This window comes from Oreochromis niloticus, linkage group LG6, assembly GCF_001858045.2.
Source record: "Oreochromis niloticus isolate F11D_XX linkage group LG6, O_niloticus_UMD_NMBU, whole genome shotgun sequence".
Lineage (NCBI taxonomy): Eukaryota > Metazoa > Chordata > Actinopteri > Cichliformes > Cichlidae > Oreochromis > Oreochromis niloticus.
In genome coordinates, this window is record NC_031971.2 from 37,569,029 (window position 1) to 37,591,953 (window position 22,925).

General features: G+C 40.0%; 3 protein-coding genes across 6 annotated transcripts in view; 1 reads left to right on the top strand and 2 right to left on the bottom strand.

Annotated features, from left to right (window-relative positions):
* Positions 1–476, bottom strand: part of LOC100711119 (E3 ubiquitin/ISG15 ligase TRIM25) — a 16,384-nt gene extending 15,908 nt beyond the window's left edge. Inside the window, exon 1 of the mRNA XM_019359555.2 lies at positions 427–476. The gene's annotated coding sequence lies outside the window, so the exon portion shown is untranslated. The remainder of the gene's footprint in view (positions 1–426) is intronic.
* Positions 1–21,867, top strand: part of LOC109194462 (uncharacterized) — a 25,507-nt gene extending 3,640 nt beyond the window's left edge. Inside the window, exons 1-3 of one of the 3 annotated variants that reach the window (XM_025908052.1) lie at positions 17,440–17,603; positions 19,861–19,970; positions 20,093–21,867. In XM_025908052.1, the coding sequence (XP_025763837.1) occupies positions 19,861–19,970; positions 20,093–21,401 (1,419 nt within the window). In that variant the 5' untranslated portion in view covers positions 17,440–17,603 and the 3' untranslated portion in view covers positions 21,402–21,867. Of the gene's footprint in view, positions 1–17,439; positions 17,604–19,290; positions 19,475–19,860; positions 19,971–20,092 lie in introns of those variants that run through there. The other 2 variants (XM_013273041.3, XM_025908051.1) reach the window with 2 other exon arrangements.
* On the bottom strand, positions 1,562–14,897 carry rasal3 (RAS protein activator like 3). 2 transcript variants are annotated; one of them, XM_005470087.4, is made up of 19 exons: positions 14,024–14,897; positions 11,830–11,972; positions 11,654–11,732; positions 10,305–10,369; positions 10,113–10,198; positions 9,436–9,565; positions 9,248–9,346; positions 8,491–9,165; positions 8,222–8,366; positions 7,993–8,137; positions 7,671–7,907; positions 7,277–7,478; positions 6,519–6,610; positions 6,329–6,445; positions 5,715–5,880; positions 4,667–4,798; positions 4,387–4,577; positions 3,525–3,609; positions 1,562–1,920 (listed from the first exon to the last, which is right to left on the bottom strand). In XM_005470087.4, the coding sequence occupies exons 1-19, from the start codon at positions 14,631–14,633 to the stop codon at positions 1,813–1,815; spliced, it is 3,507 nt and encodes a 1,168-aa protein (XP_005470144.1). In that variant the 5' UTR covers positions 14,634–14,897; the 3' UTR covers positions 1,562–1,812. The 2 variants fall into 2 exon arrangements, with proteins under 2 accessions (XP_005470144.1, XP_025763835.1); XM_025908050.1 differs by lacking the exons at positions 11,654–11,732; positions 11,830–11,972; positions 14,024–14,897 and adding an exon at positions 11,138–11,629.
* Positions 21,868–22,925: the final 1,058 nt, after the last annotated feature.

A 22,925-nucleotide genomic window follows, 5' to 3' on the forward strand; every position in this document is an offset into this window, starting at 1 on the left:
ATGGTATTAGTTTGAAAAGCTACTTTACACAGTTAATAAATTCCATTTAGTTCAAAATACCATCATATTATAAATGGAAATATGGACTTATAAATGGTTTGAAAGAAGGACTAAAGGTTTTTTTTTTAACCTCCACTTGTGACAAAGTGGTAGAACTTATTTACCTCTTGTTCCTTAAACATATTAATTATTTATCCCATGTTATTTTACAGTTGGCCATAATGCTTTAGTTTCGATATTGCTGGTGTAACTTTGCTCTACATACTATCCCAGGTTTGTTTGTGGTAGCATTATGTTACCATTTACATCCACGCATATTCTTTTAAAGCAAATACTACTTAACCATCAGGTGATTTGAATTTTCTTCTGTTGACAGGAAAATTTCTGGTAAATTATGTTTGCTTGTGTTGCTTTGGTTATACTTACCTTTGTTTGTCCCTTTGTTCTGGTCATATATCCAAAACAGGTGTGTGGGAGGGGCCGACCCAGCACTTCCTGTTTATATAGGGTCATGAGGTCACTGATTGATTCACTGGGTACAACCAAATGAAGGGTTTTTCCTTTTGATAGTATTGTTTATTTTCTTTAAAGTAACCTTTTGAGTTGTACTGTATCACATGCGATATGGCAGCCTCGCTTCTGTCAGTCTGCCCCAGGGCAGCTGTGGCTACAACTGTAGCTGCCTCCACCAGTGTGTGAAGTGAGAGTGAATGAATAGTGGAATTGTAAAGCGCTTTGAGGGTCTCGAAAAGCGCTATATAAATGCAATCCATTATTATTATTATTATTACTTTTCAAATCATTTAGCTGTGTAAATGAGTCTGTCAATTGGATGAATAATTTTATTCCTGTTTCTTTGTTTCGATTGTCTTGTTTGGTCTAACCTATTTCTTAATGGTAGAGAATAATGAAATTGAGATGTTTGTAAAATTCTGTATAAAACAAGTGAGATTTTGGGTTGTTTTAAAATGGTAGAATGGAGATGCAAGGAAATAAAGTACACTTAAAAGAAATTTGACCTGTCTGCTGATGCTGTCTACTTATCACATTCCTTGCCACTTGCTCTACACTACCACCCACTACTAAATTCAATATGTATACTGTAGTTTTTACCAGGCAATATTTTGTCATTGTTATCTGACCATATGATTTAGTTATAGGACAGCAAAGTTTACTAATGCAGCTTTCTGGAGGTAGGACGTCCTTGCACATTAAAATCTTTACAAACCAATTTTAAAGTGTTTTTCTTCATTTTTCTTATTTAATTTTTATTTTCTGTTAGAATTGTATTAGTTTTCTGTTTGGTTTTTTGGCCTGCTTTGTGGTGGATTTTTCAGAGAAAACACTCTGAAGCTTGACAGTTTCACTAGCCAATGGGTAACATCATAGTGGCTCTGCTTTTTTTATACAGTCTATGACTACAGGCAAGAAAAACTATAGATTTTGGGGTTACCTGTCCCTAAAAATTCATAATCATAATCAACTTGCAGTGATTATTCTTGATTAAAATAGACACAAAATAGACCACGTACCGTGACAAATGCAAAATAGACTCCTTAAATAGAAAAACATTAGGCAGCAGCTTTTTTTATTTAAAAAAAAGGTTTACAAGCAGAGATACAGTGAAAAAGGAAATGCAAACAAATCCTACAGCCTTCATGTTCACCTCAGCTGGAGTTCATTATGGATATCTTTATAAAATAAACTTATATCTAACCAGGAATTCATGATTGTGGCATCAGGCTGTGTGCGTGTGTGTATGTGTATAAAAACTGTGAAGCCCAAAGCGTAACCCTTTTTCTCTGTCAGGGTTCAGGTGGTGTTGAGTGGTTTTTCAGGATGCTGCGTGTTGTTTTGGCTGCTCTTGTACGCCTCGCTGAGCTGTTGAAGGTCCCTTAGCAAACCCGCAAACTGCTCCTCCTGTGTGAGGACATTAAAAACAGCTGTTAATATGCTGAAATCAACCACTGTCGCTAAACTCTAACCCAGTACCTTAAAGGGAACATATTTGGTTAAGAAATGCAAATTAGCTTGTTTAAAGGGCATCAACTGCACGTAAACCACTCTCAGATCATTTCTTATAAAACTTAATCAGCATAGTTGCATTTAACTGCTTTTAAATATTGAGTTTTTATGGGTCTACAGCATATGAAACTGTAATCTTTTAGCCTACTGATAACAATAGTGTTTGAAATATGCAGAGGATGTTTGTCTATCAGCTGTGATCCGGGCTTTTTCCTGCATGAGGTTTTGGCATTCCCCTAAAGGAAAGTCACCGGCATTGTATTAAATATTTTGAGGGTTTAATTTAATCAGGTATAAAATACACGGTTGTTTATGAAATGATCACAGATATCAGGGAAGTCAATGACTGCTGAGAATAAGGTAACACAGGCTGCTTCTACTATTTGAGGCAGACTGTGTTTGCCTGCATAGTAAACATAACCTGCACTCTCTGTTATTAAATAGCAGATTCCATTACAGTTTTTAAGAGATTAATGAATATATTTCTGCCTTTTAGTTTGCTAAGTTTTAATTTAAGGACCTCTGTGGCTGGACTGAGATGCTCTGAGCCAGTTCTGGCTGTCTTCACTCCTCCACTGATAGATGCAAGAGAAATCCTGATAAAGTAATAGACCTTACAGATCACAGCTGATGGCTCAAGATTGAATTTTAACATCAAAATGATGTAATGGGCTTGCAAAGAGAGGTGACCACCTCTACTGGTACTGGTTTATAAATATCTTGCAGTTATATTGCTCATAAATTAAATTAAATTGCATATAAAGCTTAATAAAGTATTTGTAGGCTAATTTCCAAACCCTGGGGTAGCTGCACACGTCAGAATAGTCTAACTAGGTCAGAACAGAACAGAAAATAAAACCACCAAATTTATATCAATATAAAAAAAATACTAAATGTTAATACTTTATAATTTAAGTGAACTGCTTTATGTTAGCGTTCTCTCTATGGACACAAATTGTTCTACCAGAAAGTTTTTGATTTCTGAAACTTTTAAAAATCAGTGGTGCCATTTCTCTCAAATTTCAAATAATTTAGCACCATCTGCACCATCTGTCTAATGTGTCTAATCTACGTCAGTATGTCTCTCTGTGGGGTAAAAATGCCAGGCCTTGGTCTGAAAGGTTAAATCTAGCCTGTATGTAGAAATAAAGTGCACACTCAGACTATTTTGGTTCTATTTTTCTATCTCACCTTAAAATGTGAAAATCTTTTACGTCCCACTGGAACCTTAAACCTCATCTCTGATAAACTCATCAGGCTAAGAATAAGGACTTCCTTCACGGTGACTGACAAAATACTGGATACTTTCTGGATCAAATGAAGGCAGAAACGAGGAATAACAAATGCAGGTGACCTGCAGTACCATCACAGCCCACCAGGGAGCACCAGCGCACACTGCTCTGTGGAGTTCAGGAAAATAAAATGCGGATCCTGAAGTGAACTATATAAAAGCACTCCTCTTTGACAGTGGACTTCATCTTCATCTTCATCTCACTTACCAGCACATTCACTCTCTCGGCTGCTGCAATGGCAACACTCAGCTTCCTCTCATCTTCCTCCCTTTCCTCTTCAATCACACCCAGCCTGCAACACACAAAGATAAGAAGACATGCTGTTAAGTGAGAAACACTGAGTTTGCAGATTGAACAGGATAAAGCGCAAACAAAATGCATGCTTTAAAAACAGATTATATGAGGTGTGATCAAAACCTTCTGAGAACTGGTTGATAAAAAACTCAAATCTAAAAACTCTTTCCTGATTTCAATTTGGCTCATCTTCTGCGTGTGGTCACCTCGGATCTTGACCTTTCTGGAGAGCAAACATTTTTTTAAACTGACATGAATTAAATGTGGAGAATAATCAATGCTGATGAAAGCTGGGCGTCCAGTTGTAACTGAGCAGTTTTAGCTGTCCACAGTTTACGAGCTCAGATGAAGTGTGCTTTTAAATATGTGTGCTCAACACTGATCGGTTTGTTGTGGGATCAAATTTTAGGTTGCTGTAGAATTTAGCTGCAGATGATGCCTTGGTGCCATTGATCTGGAGCAGTTGTAGTGGTACATGAGCATGATTTACAGGTGTGCAGCTTTTTGTGTAGTGTGAGAAAGAGGAATCAGAGGTCAGAAGATTTTGACACATGGGGGGAGATCCCACTGCACGAGTGCAAGCTGATCGAACATGACTTTCACTGAGAGATCTAAAATAGTAGGTGCTCTCAACACAGTCCAGAGATGCACGACCTTCTGGTTTTAAGCATGAGATCCTCCAAATTTAAAATGGATAAAGATTTTTTCAATTTCTTTAGTCACAGCTTGCGTTTACTTTCAAATGGAACACTCACACATTAATGCACAGACTAACCTGAAGGTGGCGCTGGCAAGCTGCTCCTCACGCATAGCCAGCACATTCCTGAGCTCGTTGACCTCTTCCTGCAGTATTGCATTCTGGTCCTGACTTTGGATGATGAAGTCCTCCAGGCGCTTAGCCATGTCCAGCTCGCGCTCCGTCACCTGCTCTATGCCCAGACGAAGCTCTGACAGCTCCTGAGCATGCTGTAATTACACGTGGGCATCATATAAACTGTAGCATTGGAAGCATGCACTTTACACTGTCACTGTAATATGTAGGAGGCTTGACATACCTTATCCAGTAAGCTGAATTGCTCATTCTCAGTCTTGATCTCGCTCGGCTGTCGGGTGTGGCTGCCTGGTGGGTTGGGGTCCCCGGGTTTAATCCAGGGAACCGGTGCAGGTGCACGCTTGACAGAGACGCTCTGGGAAAACATCAGCAGAAATTCCCTGCGTTATTCCTCTCAGTGAAACTTGGAAACAATATGTGTGCGCTTGCAGGAGCGTGACTGAGAGGTGCTACTTAAGACCCCTGATCTGTGTTTATGTATGCTGTTGTGATATTCCTAGACATAAAAATGTTTCCTCTGATGATTTTTTTTATCCACTACTCATAAAACTTGGAACTGGCCATTAAGTGTGGCAAGGATAAGTGTTTGTCCACTTCCAATCAATGCAATGTAATGTTCTGCAATAATGTACGGCTCTCAGGAATTCTATTAATCTGAATATTTTGAGTGCTTCTACATAACATATTTAAATATTACACATCTAGAAACAATCTGATCCAGATTTAACTTGAACAAAAGAAAGGAAGTAACAACGGATGAAAAACCAGCCTGACTGTGATAACAAAATCGTACTTTGTTGTTGATTAGAATATTACAGAGTCACAAATTTATCTGTATTTTGCTGTTACACTGACATTTGCACACTGTAGGATATAAACTGACTCAGATTTAACTTTATTAATTTTTTTCTACTTTTATTACAATAAAGTAAAGTTGTTTTGCAAGACTTAAGAAGATACATGTAATGCTTTGTAATTTGTGTCTTTAAACACTTAATGTTGTAATTATATTACAACATTTCTTTCACAGTCAAAAGATACAGTAGAGATATGATAAAGAAAAACAGATTCATAGTATTTCTGTATAAAATCTAATGAGGTCATGCTTGGTCATTAAAAGTGGCCAAGGTTGTTTATTGTTTAAAGGATTTTGAGTATGAACTATAGCCTCCTGTATGAAAAGCTGAAGTCCTTTTTACATAAACACGAGAACATGAGCTGCACAGCTCAGTTGCTATTATAGGCAGTTCACAGTTCCTGTTTATACTCACAGTATTTGGTGGTGAGATAAGTGGTTGGTTGGGCTCCGCCTCCTGTTCATGGTCAGACGTTGGCAGAGCCTCGGAGCTCGTCTGCCTCTTCATCTCACGTTTTACTTGTGCCGGACGTCTGTGTGGGGCACTCTGAGTTCTGGCGATCGGTTTCCTCCTTTGACTCCTGATATCCACGGTGATTAAACGGATCAGTGTTAATTATTTAAATGCCAATGAACACATTACCCCATGTTTAAAATGTACAGATAAGAGATCCTAAATTGAATAAAAAAAACAAATGTATCTGAGGAAAACTTCATTTGTAATTGAATAGCTTCAGAAAGTCCTTCCTCCACACTGACATTGGGAGGAGCTGTGTCCGACCTCCACTGTGCCCCTTTGAAACTGACAACCCAACCTTTACACCAGAATTATACAGTAATTAGCTAGTGTTGAAATGTGGTCAGTCTCTGAACCTCTTCTTGTTGACACAAAGTTTTGGGGATCTTATAACAGCTTCCGACATCACATCTTGTGCTGTGCTTTAAATTGTGTCAATATATAATCATTCATCATCAATACAGAAAAAATGGGAGCTGTCACAGTTTGCCTTAGACATACAGACATCATACCTGTTGTCACGTGTGCTCTTGGATTCCTGAGGAATATGCTGGAGAGACGACTGGAGAGGGCTGTACTTGCTCAAGTCCTTAGGAGGAATATACGCTGGCTTGATGTGTCCTGTTTGGCTGCAGGAATAGCACTGTTTTAGTAACACGCAGCAGAACTAATATAATGGACAAATCACACAAATCAACATACCTGTTAATATCTATCCGAGGTGCTTCAGGGCCTAGTGACTCTGTTATTTGGTTCAGAATTGAAGGCAGAGGGTGCAGCTTGTCAACTGTTTCCTGAGGGAGAAACAAGTAACATGTTAACATTCATTTATACACAAAGCATGAAATAAGCATGTTTATATAGTGAACGGATGCATAATTGCTTCTGGTAAACTTGAGAGAAAAACTACATCTATGACCAAACATCACAGCGATGCATATCACACATACCACATTTTTTCTACAAGGCCTTTAACCTCTTTAAGATTATTTCCTTCTGTATCTGTAGTTCACTATTAATAGTTTTACTTAGGTCACCTGACAGTCACTGCCTTTTTTTTGTACACTTACTAAATTCAGGATTTAAAAAGAGGGGTCAGAAACATAAAAATAATATCTTCTAATAATATCCTTCTATTTATGTAATTCTTGTGACTTCATCTGCAGTATCCCCATAGTCCACTTGGGGGCCACAGGAAACGCTTTTGGAAACACTCCTGTACAGCCTCCATCTTGTCATCACAGTCTTAGAGGTGAGAATTAGTGCATTTCACCATGTATAACTGATAATTGGAACTGAAGTTATCTTCATATAAATTCTATAATTATAAGTATCCCCCCGATAGCTGATTATAAATTGTCTTCCACTGTGGTTAAGCTAGCTAGTGGAGCCATGCAATGCAAGAGTTACACAAACCTTTAAAACTAACTACCAAACTGGACTCATGTTTGCCTGCCTACCTGGTCCTTCTGGTAGATGATGTCCACCAGCAGTCCATGGAGCACAGCCAAACGCAGAGGCAAATCCACATAGCCATCAAAGGATGTCATTGCAATCTCAGTGTCTCCACTCGACACTGTTTGTAGGAAGCCTCTCATTCCATCCCAGTGCTGCTCCAGGAATTCATTCATGAAGAGCATGTACTCCTCCTTTTCCCCGAACCTAAGTAAGAACAACAAATTTAATTTACTTTAGGTATTTATTTTAGGCCCTTTATTGTCATTGTACATGTGCAACAAAAAAATATCTTTATGCATATTCCCAGATTATGTCTTTCAGTATGCCAAAACAAACAAACAAACAGTAAACAATCTGCTCAGGAACAAATGCACAAATGCGACATAACCCACTCACAAGGTGAAGTTGGCCAGATTCTGGATGACTTTGGCTGTCAACGTAAGGGTACGCAGGGTGTTTGGCTCCGGGTACGGTTGCGTCAGACCAAAAAGGGAAGGACTGAGGATAGCAGGACACAAGAAACGAAGGAAGAGGGAAGCAGAGATAAGCCGATGGCCAATCTCCGGTTTGCCCTGGTCTTCACACACCTCCACCCAGCTGGAGAAGATCCTGTTTAACTCTTCAGGAAAAGGCCTAGAGGAAAGAAGCATGTCAAGTATGAGATCTCTGAATGTGAGAGATGCCCAATTGTATTGTATGTTAAGCTGATTTCTCTCACCCATGGAGCTCAATGATCTTCTGCACCACCTCCTCACAGGTTTCCCTCAAGTGCTTCTGGTTGCTTGACAGTTCAGCCGCAGGACATTTACGAGGGTCAACTTCACAGTTCTCAGTCGATGCATATAGACGGTTGATAAATTCCCCTGCATTGAAAAGAAAGGATAGAGTTCAGGAAACCCCAATACAGTCAAATATAAGCAGCCACCTATACGACTGATCTGCCATACCTAGTGTGTCAATTAGGTACTTCTGACCAACTAACTTCATATATTCATCTATAGCTTTAGTGGCCAGTGTGTTCTCTCTGAAGATCATTGCTTCTTTTTCTCCAAGACGCTCCACCTCATCGTTGCCCAAATCAATGAGGAATTCCTAAGGAATACAAATATACTTCTGATTATGCTTTCTGTTGTATTTTTAATACATATTGTGAAAAAAATAATGTTTGATTCGTAAATTGCATTAAAATTTTCAAAAATGTATGCTCATTCTCCACCTTGGCTTTGCCGATGCTCTGGAGTACGTGGACCAGAGCTCCTGCCAACTCTTCTTTCTCCTTCACATTCAGAAGTGGCTCCAAGTTTCTGCACATTTCTACATAATCCACAGTCACATACTCGGCAAACTCTTTGTATTTCTCCATCGGCAGAACTTGCAAGTTCTGGAAACGGGCCTTGATGCGGAGTGAAGCCTGAGGACCCAGAGGTTCTTTGTTCCCTGCTGAACCTGACACCTTGTATGGAGTGATGGGGTACCACTTCTCCTGATATGTCCTCCCTCGAATGTCAGCTAGAGGTATGGTCACGCTTCCCAGAGGGTGTAGGCTGGAGTCGTCTCGGGAATGACGCTTTTTCTTGGGGTCTTCTTCCCGGAAGAGGTGCAGGCTGATTTGGGAGATACAAGGCAGGTTGTCGAGCTCAAAGAATTCACCCCAGAAGAGTTGGCACCCTCCAGTCGCACCTCCACTGGCCCCCAGGCCTCCCGAAGACCCAGCAGAGCCATCTCCTGCCAGGCTGGAACGGTTCGGCAGCTTGCCAACAGCTCTGCTGGTGGTGCGGGCGAATAAGGTCCCATCCAGGTGTACCTCACAGTAATAACGCTTTTTGGGTGGCAGATCCTTAGCTTCATTGACCCACAGACACAGAGAGTTCTCTGTGCGCTCGATGTTGTCCTGTGAAAACATTGAATGTTTTTATTAGCACAACACAATTTGAATATTGCATGACCGGTGGGACCGGTGTCTGAAAACTCACCTTGTTGGGCTGGGCAGCTCGTCTCAGATCTTCAATCCAGCGGTCACGTTCAGCAGCCGACGAGCAGCCGAAGCAGTGGGTGTTCTCAGAGTTTATCACCTATAGCAGATTGAAACTAACAGTTAATGGTACTGGAATACTTTGTGGTACTCCTTAATGAATCTATAGGAGTGCCCTTTAAAGTCTACCTCAAAGCAGTACTTCTCCCCCAGAATGGAGCTGTGGACGGGTCTGATGACGGTGCTGGTGTCTGCACTCAGATCTAGTGTCCCCACTGGACTGACTGGAATTGACACAGACTCTCGGGATTCATAGAGCCTTAAAATTAAACACAGTGGAAGAATTCAGTCAAAAAAAGGAGATGGAGCTTTGTCAAAGGTACTCACAATGTACACTTTCATTACCTGCAGGTTGTTTTACCATCGAGACATTAGATTAACACTGTGGTTGTTTTTAAAAAGAACATCTTGCAAAGTCTTATTTTCCCAAAATTTTTAGCCCACATGTTTTAATTACTCTTTAGTGAGGTTTTATGTGTGTGTAGGTTCTCCCTCAACCAGGTCATCCATGGTTGACAACCAGGTCAACCAGGTCATGCGGAACTTGTTTAAGTTTCTGAAACTTAAAGAAGTCCAGTCGCTTTCTTTGCAAGCTTCTTAGACCTTTAGTGAGGTTTACTATGAAACTGATCGCTTAGAGTCTATTGTTGAAGAAGTGATTAAGAAGATGATAGATGGATTATGAGCAGGGTTTTTTCAAGATAAGAGTTTGGCATTAAATTATGAAAGACAACGAGAGAAGTTACTTTAGTCTACAGGTGGATATGGAGTACATCTGCTTTGAAAAACACAGCCGTGTACTTTACCTGCGTCCTTTGTTAAGACCCTGTTGGTTTAGCTGGGTGTTGCTATTCCTCTTGGCTTTGTTCTCAAGACGTCGCTTGATCAGTCCCTGCGGGTGAAGAATGCAAACACAGTGCATTTGGGCAATTATGTGTTGTATCAACAGGAAAAGGAAAACTAGCGCAAAGATTGACTCTGGCGCATACTGCACTCACCCTCACACCGCCATCTTGAGTCTTTGGTCGAGGACCAAGCTGGCCTCCGTGGTCTGGGCTGCATTCTAGGGATCGGGATGAAAATGAAATTCTCTGTCAGTGTTTTTCATTAGTGTTGGCAGGACAAGTTAGCTTAACTAAATGAAATTATAGGCAGTACTCATTCTTTCCTTTTAGAGTTTGTGGTCAGTACTTCTACATGTTTCTTCCCTTTTATGAGTCAGTTGTTTACAGGCATCAAATCTAATGGTTGGCAAGCTAACTTTAGAGCAGATATTCTGTGCTGGTGAAGCAGGAATAGCACGAATATTAAAACAATTAAAATGGGCTAAATTCCATTACGGTAAGTGACTTCTAGGTCATATGAGAGCACCTGAAAACAAAGCAGTAAAATCAGTGGTTATGCACACCATTTTATGAATAGTTTTCAAGCAAAATTCTGTTTTTTCACTCATCTAACACAAACAACTTCTACTGAAGACTCTCAAAAACATCAAGCAAAATATTTTAATATTTCCAGATGGCTTCAGATGAGGCAGTTCAGGATGTGGTTTATAGCTGTAATCTGATAGCTAGACCTATCTGAGTAAAGTCAACTAATTGCGCATATATCACTAAATAACACGTAGTTTACTGTAGCTTTACAAAGAAAAAACTCAAATGTTCCCATTTTGATTTTTCCTGTTTTGTGTGAACTTTTTAACCCTTCAGTCAGAAGACTGATATCTCCAACTAGAGATTATGATATCCTCTATTGCTTATCTATAGTCAGCGATATCAATGTGTTTCATTACAAGATTACACAGGTGTCCGATTTTCTTTTCTCTGCTTACCCAAATTCCCACCACAAACAATCCAGCGTTTAAATCCTATCATTTAGTCCAGAGGTTTGTGCAAAAGTCCTGTTACTTCCGTCTTGGTGTCTTTATCATTTCCTTTCTGTCGTCCTCAAAAGAGCTGATTGAGTCACCCAGCCAGTCGGTGCAGGATCGAACACCTCCACAGTGCAGTCTCTGAACCTCTTCTAAGCAAAATATCTAAACTGCATGGATGGAAGATACTGACTATATCATCTAGCTCTGTCTTTCTGCGAGTTTTCATTGGACTGCTAAAACACTGTCTTGATGCTATCTTCCCCAGAGGAAAAAAAACACAGAGGAAGCAGAGGAAGCGATCTTACAGACATTGCCACGAACAAACATTTAGCTATTTCCTCTGTGTCTTCTGCGGAAATAGTGCAATAGTCATCGCTGATGTCAGTAACAGTTAAGCTGGGGGTGTTTGATGATTTTTCTTCATTGCATTTTAATCTGCACGTCATTTTGTTTGCTTTACGTGTGTATACGGACCTGTGTCAATGTCTACAAGGTTCTGCATGCTGAGGTTGGACAAGCAGCTGCTGACACGGTTTCGAGTCCACATTGTTGGCTAAGACGGACACACAAAAATGGGCATTTTCACTCTCCGTGGTTATGACAACATGATTTGAAATCAGTGTAAATAACATGCTGTTATCTGTGGGTACCTCTTCCTCTGGAGAAATGAGAATCTGCCCATCTTCCAGGCAACAGTTGCTGATGTCCCATAAGGGGACCTCCTGAGGCGGGACCCATTGCAGTCTTGAGAGTTCGGAGGCACCGGCTGGTGTCGGGACAACCTCATTCAAACCTGCAATTCAAGTAAACATTGCACAGACAAACACATTTTGATACTGATCAATGATGTAAGGTCAGTATACGCGTGTAATCATATGCTAAATATGTGCTGATTTCTCTCACTTTGAAGAACTGACAGTAAATTGTTTATGATGGACAGATACTGCTTAACTGGAGGCGTATGCTGCCGGGCTGGTTTGTTTTAGATTTTTGGTAATGACACTTATCTCACACAGCGTTTGGCCACTCCCATTTGAGGTGTTGCCCTGGCTACTGACGCTATCGCTCTCTCTTTTTTATTACACGCCACGTAGGCCTGCGCACATCCTGTGGGCTGTCGTTAGGTTTTTTGTGTCTTTTTTTTTACTCGATGTCAACATCCATTGTGTCTTAATGTTTACATTAATATCAAGGGGTATATGCTGTTCTTGAAACGCCAGCAGAAGATAAAGATAATATTGCATCACTAAAACATGCATAAAAGCCCAGGAGAGCAGAAGGTGGCAGGAAAGTAATGTTTTTTTGAAGGCAATTATATTTTCTTCTTGTTCTTTTTAATAATAAAATGTGGTATCTTCTCCATGCAGCCATGCCTCATTTGGCTCACACCTGCATGATCTGTCTGTGTGTGTTGCAGATGTTTCTCTCATTTCCTGTCAGCTGAGATGAAAGACGCCTAGAGAACTTCAGTATAGGTATAACTCTGTCCTGAGGTGGATTGAGGTTTCTGATGTCATTAGACAAATGTTCAGACATCATTTGTATTAGCTGTCTGAGGGCACTCCTTTTTAGTTTCTGCACAAGTAGGGGAATGCGTGCAAATCTGACTAGAGTTCATATTTTGTATCTTAACAGCGGGTAGGCTTCTGGTTGGATTTGCCTACCATTTTCGTATAAGGGACAGAGAAACTTCTGAGTCACAACAACACATTATGTTGCTGTACATTTTTTAGCCATCTATCTCTTAGTATGCATTTGTTTCTCAGCGCTGGGGAACTTGGTTAGTGAATCTAGTTAAGTGTGGGTGCTGGTTTGCAGTTCTTCAGTTACTTTGAATTTCTGGGTCATTTCTCTGCTGTTTTGGCGGTTTTGGTCTCGCAATGATTCAAATCTGAAAGAGATGATGACGATTGTCTGGGTTCTGCTTTGTAGAAGGAGAGAGAAATCTGTTATCTACAAGGAGAGAGCCCTTAAACATAGACTTGATGGGCACAGGGCTTAGATTTTAAGCTTGTCCAATGACTCCACACTTGCCTCACAGATTTACTACTGCTACCACTACTACTGCTGCTACTACTAATGTTTATAATCTCGGCCTATAATACTACTGTTTGTTTAGAAAATATTCCAACAGTTACAGACTTTCCTTTTGTCTTTGTACTGATAATTTTTTAATGTTTATTTGAGGATGTAAATGTTGCATCTGCAAATCTTCTAAAAGAGATTTCTTGAGGTTAGAGGATTTTAAATAGCCATCAATAGACATCAGATTTGTCACAATATCCGAGATCACACTATCATTTAGCTTACTGGGTAATGGCCCAGAAACAACTCAACATCTTTACAATATTTTGTTTAAATTGTTTGCTGATGTTTAAGATAATTTTGGAAGTGTCAAAGTCATTCAGCGATGTTTGGCTGTATTTAACTCTTTCATCACTTTCATAACCTGTAACTCTTCTGAGATCCACTCTTTTACTTGTGGTTTATAAATGATTTATATTTATAATGTATTTTAACATAATGTAAGCCTATTTAAATTCTCAGCTTCTCTCTTTATTTATTTCTACATGTGTTTAATACTGAGCCAGATGCTAAAATACTCTTAATAGTAACATTGCAGATGAAATTTCCAGATGCACTTTTGACAGAGGTCACACATACCACTCATACTGATGAGTGTTATTAAATGGTCCTACCTACTTAACAGGAAATCACAAATTGTGTGCAATAGATAGGGAATAGGAAACACTTTCTGATATTTCACATAATATTTGAATTGAGTAATGAACTTAATGCGCAGCGTTTTGTGTGTACGCTGTACTTTTATTGTAGTGGTATTACCTGCCAGGGATGGCGTGCTGTTGCGGGGCTGTAGCTTTGGCTTCTTGAGCTTCTGGGACACAGTCCGAAGATATTTTTTAAAAAGTGCCCCTCCGCCCCCTTTCTGTGAGGGGTCACTGGAGGCAGCCCCCGAGGCTTCTGTGCCAGCAGAAGTGGCTGCAGCGGAGGATGAAGCTGCGTGAGCCGAGTTGGCAGGGGAGAGGGCCGCAAACAGAGACCCAGGAGGCTCGGACAGGGCCCTCCTGAAGGGGTTCTTTCTTGTTCCTCCGGAGGCTTTTTCAGGCTTGGCTGCATCGCTGCTTTTCCCATTGGTCGAATTCTTTTCTCCGGGGTCCTCACTCAAGGCCTTACGCCAGTTTTGCATCTTGCTCCACTTGTTGCTAGAGGCCTTCTGAATTTTTTCCATCGTGGATGTGGAGGATGCTGGCGTTCCTTCTCCCTCTTCTTTCTGCTCATTGAGGGTTCCCTTGGAGCCAGTATGCCACTTGTATGTGTTGAGAGGGTCGCTGGTCTCAGATGTTTGTGGAGGCTCATTTTCCTTCTCAGGTGATCCCTGCTCCTTTGATGCTGGCTGAGCTGCAGGCTCTGGATCTTTCTCCTCAGTGCCCATTTCACACTTTTAGGCTGTAACTAAAGTTCTCTCTGTTTTCAAGGTTGCATCAAAAACCTTCACAGGAGAATTCACCTGTCTCCCTCCTAATTTACCGCCGCCTTGGAGATTGCTGCGTGTGCGAAAGGAAGACAACGTAGTCTGTATCTCCTCTAACTGTCTGTTTCTCATTTCCTGTCTTGCAAAAACGTTGATCAACAACATGCGACGTAGCTGCTCTGCCTGTGGTTGCTGTGCTGCAGCACTACTCCCATCTCTCTGGGCTGTTTGCTTCCTCATGAAATGACACAGAGAAGTTCAGTGTTTTCATTTAATACTTCCCGTCATCTGTTCTTCCTGTTCTGTCTAAAAAATAAAACAAATCTGCATTCGATTTGTGTGAAACTCAAAGAAATGTCCACAGATGTTATAATAAAATGTGTGTTTTAGGTTGTCCACCTTGACCTCAAAGGAAGCCTGCTTGTCAGATTCAGTCTGTCACATTATGAGCAAGGGAGCTGCTGAGCAAAGGAAATGTGGTTTAGCATGTTACAATGTAATAGAAATCCATCGTGAGACAATATTAGGCAAGATGTATAATGTGAAGATATTTAATGAATGGATGAATCTAATAAATCACCAGTCCCTATACAGTTAATGAGATTCATTTTCTTGGTAACTTGAATGAAATAAACCACCAAGGACAACATCTTTCTTGTCAAATATACGTGAAAAATATTGTATAGAAGGCTCTGGACCCAGTCTTACTTTTTTAGTAAGACCACTAAATTGATATCTGTGAGAAATAAACATCAGTATCCATGTGGTATCAGCTACCTGAGAGTTTACAAGCTGTTGACAGTTAAGAGTCAGTTTCCTGTCAAAGCTACAGGAAACAGACTATGAAAACCACTTCCTGCTCTCATGCTGCTCTTTGCTCGTACACACCTGCAGGGTATTTCTGTGTGCCAGTGGGGTGAACTGCCAGCAATATAGTCAGATGTTGTCTCCCAAATGATGGATCGCAATGGTGGAGTACAGCAGGATTTTTAGATTTTTCATTGGGAACATTTCTCTAGTTCTTTAAGCTATTAAATAACACGTTAAACACAGTAACAGTGTTACACTATCAGCATGCTTATATCTGTGTTTCTATAAAGAGCTGAGTGTGTGAAAACACCAAGTTACATTTTTTGTCTTGTTTAGTCCAGGCCCTCTGGTGGCCGGGGGCATTTGGTATCAAAAATATGCTGTGACTCTATGCTGTCAAATTTGAAACGTAATCAATGAAAACTGACTGTCTCAACATAAAACAAATAAATTAAAATTAAATTTAATTAATTAAAAGAAAAACTGTAACTGAAGTTTGACAGTGTTTATAATGCATGTGCTGTCTTTTAGAACTATAATCAACCTTTAACCTGACACTAGTTTAGATTAGAAGGGGTCCATTTAATTTTACATGACAGGATGTTTTATAATGTTATTTTGGAGCATTTTGTGGTAAATAAACTAAAACCATTTATGTATGAATGCACTTTATTTTATTTAACAGGCTAAAAGCTGAATATTTACATTATGTGATAAGAGGCACTAATCTCAGGTTTATCACTGTGCAGTTACAAGAACACTGATTTTGTTAACATTTGAACAACAAGGACACTGATCTGGACTCAGTCACAACACAGAGTCCTAGTCAAGGTTGCTCTGTACACTTTAACACTGTTCTTGGCCACAAAAACCCTGCAAACCATGAATACTGATCACAACAGGATTTGAAGTTAAACATTAACAGTAAAATGAATCTTTGCTGGTTCAGAAGTATTCTTAAAGCACAACAAAAGAAGTATTTCACAAAGCAGCATGTATATACAGCTCCTCAAAATGTTGGCAAAAATGATGAATGCTGCAGGAAGTGTTTGTTCTGTTTACAATTCGAGCCAAAAACAGCTATAACATTTGAAAAATAATAAAGATAAAGGGGTAAAGGTGTAAATACCCTACTGTATACTTAATTAAGTATAGAATAAGTCATTTATATTTAAAATTAATCTATTTTCACAAAATCGGAAAGTGTTTAGATTCATTTGTGGAGGTCACAGTGTTTGTCTTCATCTAGTGGTCAATTGATTTACTGCAGAACAGTTTAACCTTTTACCTTAACTAGAAAAATGTGGTATAGACAGTGGTGGTTTTTGATATGGGCGACATGGGCGGCTGGCCAGGGGGCCATCGTGCTGGGTGCGGCATTATGGGCATCGGCAAAAAAAAAAAAAGTTGCTCGCACCCATGCTGCCCGACATCATGCCAGCGCATTTTGGGGATTGCATGGGCACCGATCGGGCGGCGGGGGATTCTCTGGCTGGCTGGAGCGGCATCTAATAACCAGCTCGCAAAATAAAAGTAAATAAAAACAAACCAACAAACTAGGGCTGTCAACTTTAAAGCCGTCATCACAATTAATGCTATGAAATTTTTTTAACTCAAAATCCCTCAAATGTCTTTGTCAACGCATTTCAGGCAGTTTGTCCATTACACATTAATGTTGACAGCCCGACAACAAACACAAAAACTGAAGACATCATGATATAGACTTATAATTTGCACCGATGTGTTTTCTAAATTCTATTACACACATCATATACACACATCATCTATCATATACATATACCCAAAAAGTGAGCGCGAGGGCCCTCGGTGCGCCTGCTTGCTGCTGATGCTATGCTGAAGTCACACAACCTGTCGAAAGTGGAGGGGCGGGCTGCTTCCAAATAGTGCACATTTCTTTCATAATATTGTCCATCCAAGCCCATTATGTATTATTTTCCTGGGTTGTGTGGAAAAAAAACTTTATACAAGGTGTAGTTCTATTAGTCTATGTTGTGGGGTTGGGTGTTAATACTGGAGTGCAAAATTACTGATGGAAGATGAACAAGAAAAGGTCAAAGCCATCAGGAGAAAAGAAGAACGAGAAACGAACAAAAGATACAGGTAAGCAGATGTGTCTTTGGATAATGGCAGGTAATATGTATCCTGAAACAAGATAATGCATTAGCAGGGACTGGGAAAACTTCTGTTTACCTTTGTTAGCCACTTGGCTATGATAGTAAACAGTGGACAGACAGTAGACACTGATGTGGCTCATTGAATCTTTTGGACTGTGTTCAGCACAATATTAATTAGCCATTAATTGGAAGAGGTGTTGTCATGGTCTGTGTGCAGCCGGGCAGGAAACGGACCCAATACGCAGACTCACGGAGGCAGAAACTCAAAGAACCTCAGCTTTATTGCTGGCAAAAAGGAAAACAGAAACCAAACTGGAAAGCTGGAAAACAGAACTTGAAACAGAACACACAGGCTATGAGGGACGAACACACGCAGACGCTAAATACAGGTGGGGAACAGGCCAGAGAGCAAACACCTGGGAAACAGGCTGACACTACGATTACGATTAGCATAGAATAGAATAGAATAGAATAGAATAGAATAGAATAATCCTTTAATTGTCCCACAAGGGGAAATTTGGGTGTAACAGCAGCAAGAAAGACACATATACAAACAAACAGTACACAAGACACAAAACAGAAACATACACAGCTTTTACATATTTACATCAAGGACAATGGTTACCAAAAGTTGAGTACTGTACCGTTATTAAACTAAATAAAATTAAATACAGATAAGAGGCAAACTCAGGTTGTAGTGTGAATCGGTTGATAAAATAGTGCAAGTTACAGCACTGATGTAAACATCTATGTTTGTTGGGAGCAGTTTTGATTGTACAGTCTGACAGCTGCAGGGAGGAAGGACCTGCGGAAACGCTCCTTCATGCATCGAGGATGCAGCAGTCTGTCACTGAAGGAGCTCTGCAGTTCAGCAACATTTAGATCCATGGGGTGGGAGACTCTGTCCATCAGAGATGTTATTTTGGCCAGAGTCCTTCTGTCTCCCACCACCTGCACTGGGTCCAGGGTGCATCCCAAAACAGAGCTGGCCTTCCTGATGAGTTTACCCATCCTCTTCCTCTCAGCTGCTGATAAACTGCTGCTCCAACATACCACACTGTAAAAAAATGACAGATGCCACCACAGAGTCATACAAGGTCTTTAAAAGCTCTCACCGGACTCCAAACGACCTCGGCCGCCTCAGCAGTGTCCCCACCTCTTAATTAGAAGAGGTGGGGAGGAAGCAAAACAGAATACATTGACCTTTAAAGCAAAACAGGAAAAAGACTGGGCACAGAACTAAACCTCGAAACTAGGATACAAAACAACTCAGAACACTAGAAGTTATATACAAAGAAGAAATCATAGAATAACAACAATAATACAAAAAACACTGGGTCACTGACCCAGGACTGTGACACGTGTATTGTTGATTTCTCTGCTATTCTCAATGTATGATGAGATATAATGGCTGTTTGTTAGCCATTTGCATACTCTCTCTCTCTCTCTCTCTTTCTCTCTCTCTCTCTCGCTCTCTCTCCCACTATATAAAAAATTTTTATATAGTGGGAGATTATTTCACAATAACATATGTTAATGTACAATCTTTGTTTTTTTTTTTGTTTTGTTTTTTTTGGGGGGGGGGCTCACATTCGATGAGTGTGCGCACCACGTGCACGTTCGCGCGCACTCATCGAATGTCAGCTTTGTGATGTCAGCTTTATGACGTATCGAGAAACCGACAGTTCAAACTGTAGACAGACTTTCGGCGTGAAGAAGCTTCATAATCAGATACTTGGAAATAATTTGAACAACGTGCAGTTTGTAATTGTGCTAAACGGTAAAGACATGACAGAATTTAATTCAGTGAACAGAGGGAAATCTGTGGAAATCGTTTCGTTGCTTCAACCGGATAAGGTAAAAAAAAACAAAACAAAGCAAAAGAAAAAAACAAGAACGAAAGAAAGAAAGAAGAACAATCTGCAGACAAAATGATAATCACTATCTTTGGTGGTTTTGCCATTGTCCACTTAACTTTAGCATTTTTGTATAAATTACTTTTATTCCTGATAAAATAACCTTCAGTACATTGCTATATCAAATAATATGTGATGTCAAATTGTTAATATACTGTATATTGTTAGTGTGACATATCACACATATATTTTTGTGTTATCAGTTGTTGGATTTCATTAGTGAACTGTAGTGCACAGCATTTAACAGTGACAATTTTAAATCCCATTGCAGAACATTTTGTGATTGTGTCAAAGATTCCTAAAAACCTGACTGCCTTTTCTTTCTAGATGTTGGAGGAAATGGGAACACTGGATTGCAGGCATTTGAAACTGCCTCTTCTGACCCTGGAAAATCTTGGAAAAGTCATCACCCCCTATGTGAAAGATGTTTCACAGGAGTAAGTCACACATTTAAAGCCATCAAGCTTACAAGCAGCAAAAATGATCACTAATACACACATATACTCTGGTTAAAGGTTTGTTTTGCTCAACTGTTTATCTTTGTTTTTTCATCTTTTAGTCAGTGGGCGTCTTTAGCCGATGGTGACCCTGGATCAAAAGTTGTCATTCTCTTGTCCAGCATGTGCCATGCGGTTATAGAAGAAATAAGCGCCTTGGTCCTGGAGGTTGTAGAACCTCAGGTTCTTGCCAAGGGGCACAATCATGCAAGTGGAGATAAGGTAAGTTTGCAGGATGGGTGCAGCTGCTGCAGAGTAACAGAAAATAATATTCAAGCCAGCTTCAGAAACACCCTTCATCACTGTTTTGGTGAAGCCCTATCCATGGCACAAGGTAAGTCCTACAACGCGGATATATTAGTAAAGCTGTTTTCAGCAGAAATTACTAAAAAAGTCAACACGTCGCTGGCTCGTATCACAGGGCCAGCTCCTACCCCAAAAACTCATGACTCAGTGACAGGTATGAGCATTATACAAATGGTGTATAATGTGACTGAGATTTTTGAATGCATCTTGAATATCAGCCGAAAAATCACAGACAGGGCATCTGACAGCATGACATGCTCAGACTCTAATTGCAAGCAGATTTGCTGTCTAGATGTGGAGGAGGAGGAAGATGCAGAAATCCCACAAATAAGTGACTGTTCCTTAGAGAATTCACTGTGCATGGATAATCTGAGTCCTCCTCCAACTCCAGAGCTCCCTAAGTATTCAGAAACATTTGTCCCTTCAGCATTGATTTTAGCCTACCAGGAGAATTCTTCACCAAGTCTGGAGTCTCCTGACTGTCCAGTCAACATGACCTTTCTTACTGTGCTTCTTGCTAAGTTAGTCGACCATATTGCATCAAAAACCAGAACATCCATACTAAACGTGGACCTGGTTGCATTATTGGGTGGTGTAACAATGAGGGCTGAAAAAGAACTGGTTTCCATTCCCCCACCAAGTGTTGAAAACCTGCACATCCCCATCTATAAAAAGCTGTGCAAGGTGTTTGGATCCAAATACTTGTTGCAGGCTGCCATGGAATCTGGTGACGAAGCATTTGAGATTGCTGTTTCAGAGGTTTTAGTGTCACAGCTCCAGAAATCTTTAGTAAGGTCAAAGAATTCTGGGACCATATGGAGAGTTGTCAAGGATGGTAAACTTTCTCCAGTGCGTGAGATTCCAACACCAGAGTCCCCCACTGAAGAAAGTAATGAACCAAAAATACCCCTGCCTTCAAACACATCACCGGCCAGTACTCTCAAGAAGAGTACTGGCTGGTTTTCTCGTCTGTTCAACACGCTCAATAGAGCCCTGGACAGTGACATTCACAGACTTGACTATACAGTGACAAACCCACCCGTCTGGACAAACCCTGTTCTGTAATTTTTATCTTGAAAACTGATCTGAGGCTCATTTCTCAAGATAAAAATAAATGCAATGTAGGGCTTGTTAAAATACCTTTTAGAAAGTTAAGTTGACAAAGGAGATCTGGAATTTTAAAAAGACCTACAAACAATCCTCTTTTCAAAAAGTTGGGACATGTGCAACTATTTAAAAATAGTGCACAGATAATGATTATTGGACACATAAGCTGTAATGTTAAATGTAATACATTGGATAATTAAAAAAAATACTAATTTGCTTTCTTCAAAACACAAGGTAAGACAAGAGTACACTAACCATCTGTCTGTCACTGGCCAGTTGTTCATATCTGACTGTGTCCATCCTAAATTAGCTCAGCTTGTTTAAACTAGTGTCCAGAATACTTTTGTCATCTGAATGAGTGTACCAACTTTTTGGAAAGAAGGTTCTCTTTTCCATCACCCCCAACCGGTCGCGGCAGATGGCCGCCCCTAGAGGCCCTGAACCTGGTTCTGCCGAAGGTTTCTTCCTGTTAAAAGGGAGTTTTTCCTTCCCACTGTCGCCACGTGCTTGTTCATAGGGGATCATCTGATTGTTGGAGGGTTTTTTGTAGGGTCTTTGCCTATGGTGCTATATCTCTATAACATCGTACTGAATTCTAAGCACCATAGTGGTTCTGTGGGTGTTCACCAGAGGAAGGTTTTGGAGTATTTTGCTCCCTCAGCCGCTCTCTGGTGTTCACCCTGTGTTCCTGGCTTTCCTCCAGATTCTCCTATTGGAAATTCCAAATTTAAAAAACAAAAAACAATTGGAAAATAAAAGACAAAAACAACTGAAAAAACGTGGATCTGTTGTTTTTTTTTCTCTGACTATTTTAAAGCTTTTAGGCTGCTGCATGTTTTAATTACTGTGAATAGGCTCTGATTTGAGTGGAGATGCAGTGTGCTCAGCACCACTCAAACATGCTTGTAGACGTTTTTTTCACCATTTCACAATTATTCTGTTTGTTATTAATTAAAAAAGTAAATAATAAGCTAACAGTTATAGCAGTATTGTGTAGAAGTCTTCAACTACCCCAGTTTTTTTATAGAAACATAAACACACATACATAGTTACAATGCTATTATGTTGTGATACATTGTGAGACACCATTGTAATCTGACATTCCATCCTATACTATGACATTGTCTTTGGTGCTCAGCTGAACTGTCAGTGGTACATGATTGGGGAATTTATATAAAAATATTTGCGTATAACTTGTAAAGGTTGGCACTCACAGTGGCCTAGGCATTGTTTAGGTAAAGTTTCATCAAGATTGGGTCGCTGGTCTTGGAGGAAATAGGGAACATACAAACATATAAGGCTAAAATATGTTTTGAGACTACAGACAGATTTTTTGGGTCGAGAATTGCTTTAAAAGGCTTTTTTAATAGTAAAAGACGACACGGTTTAGTCACACAGCTTTGTAATGATTCTAACTAAACACTAGATGGAGACAAACATTTGGATTCACACAAACTGAACTTCATGTCAGACACTGGTTTT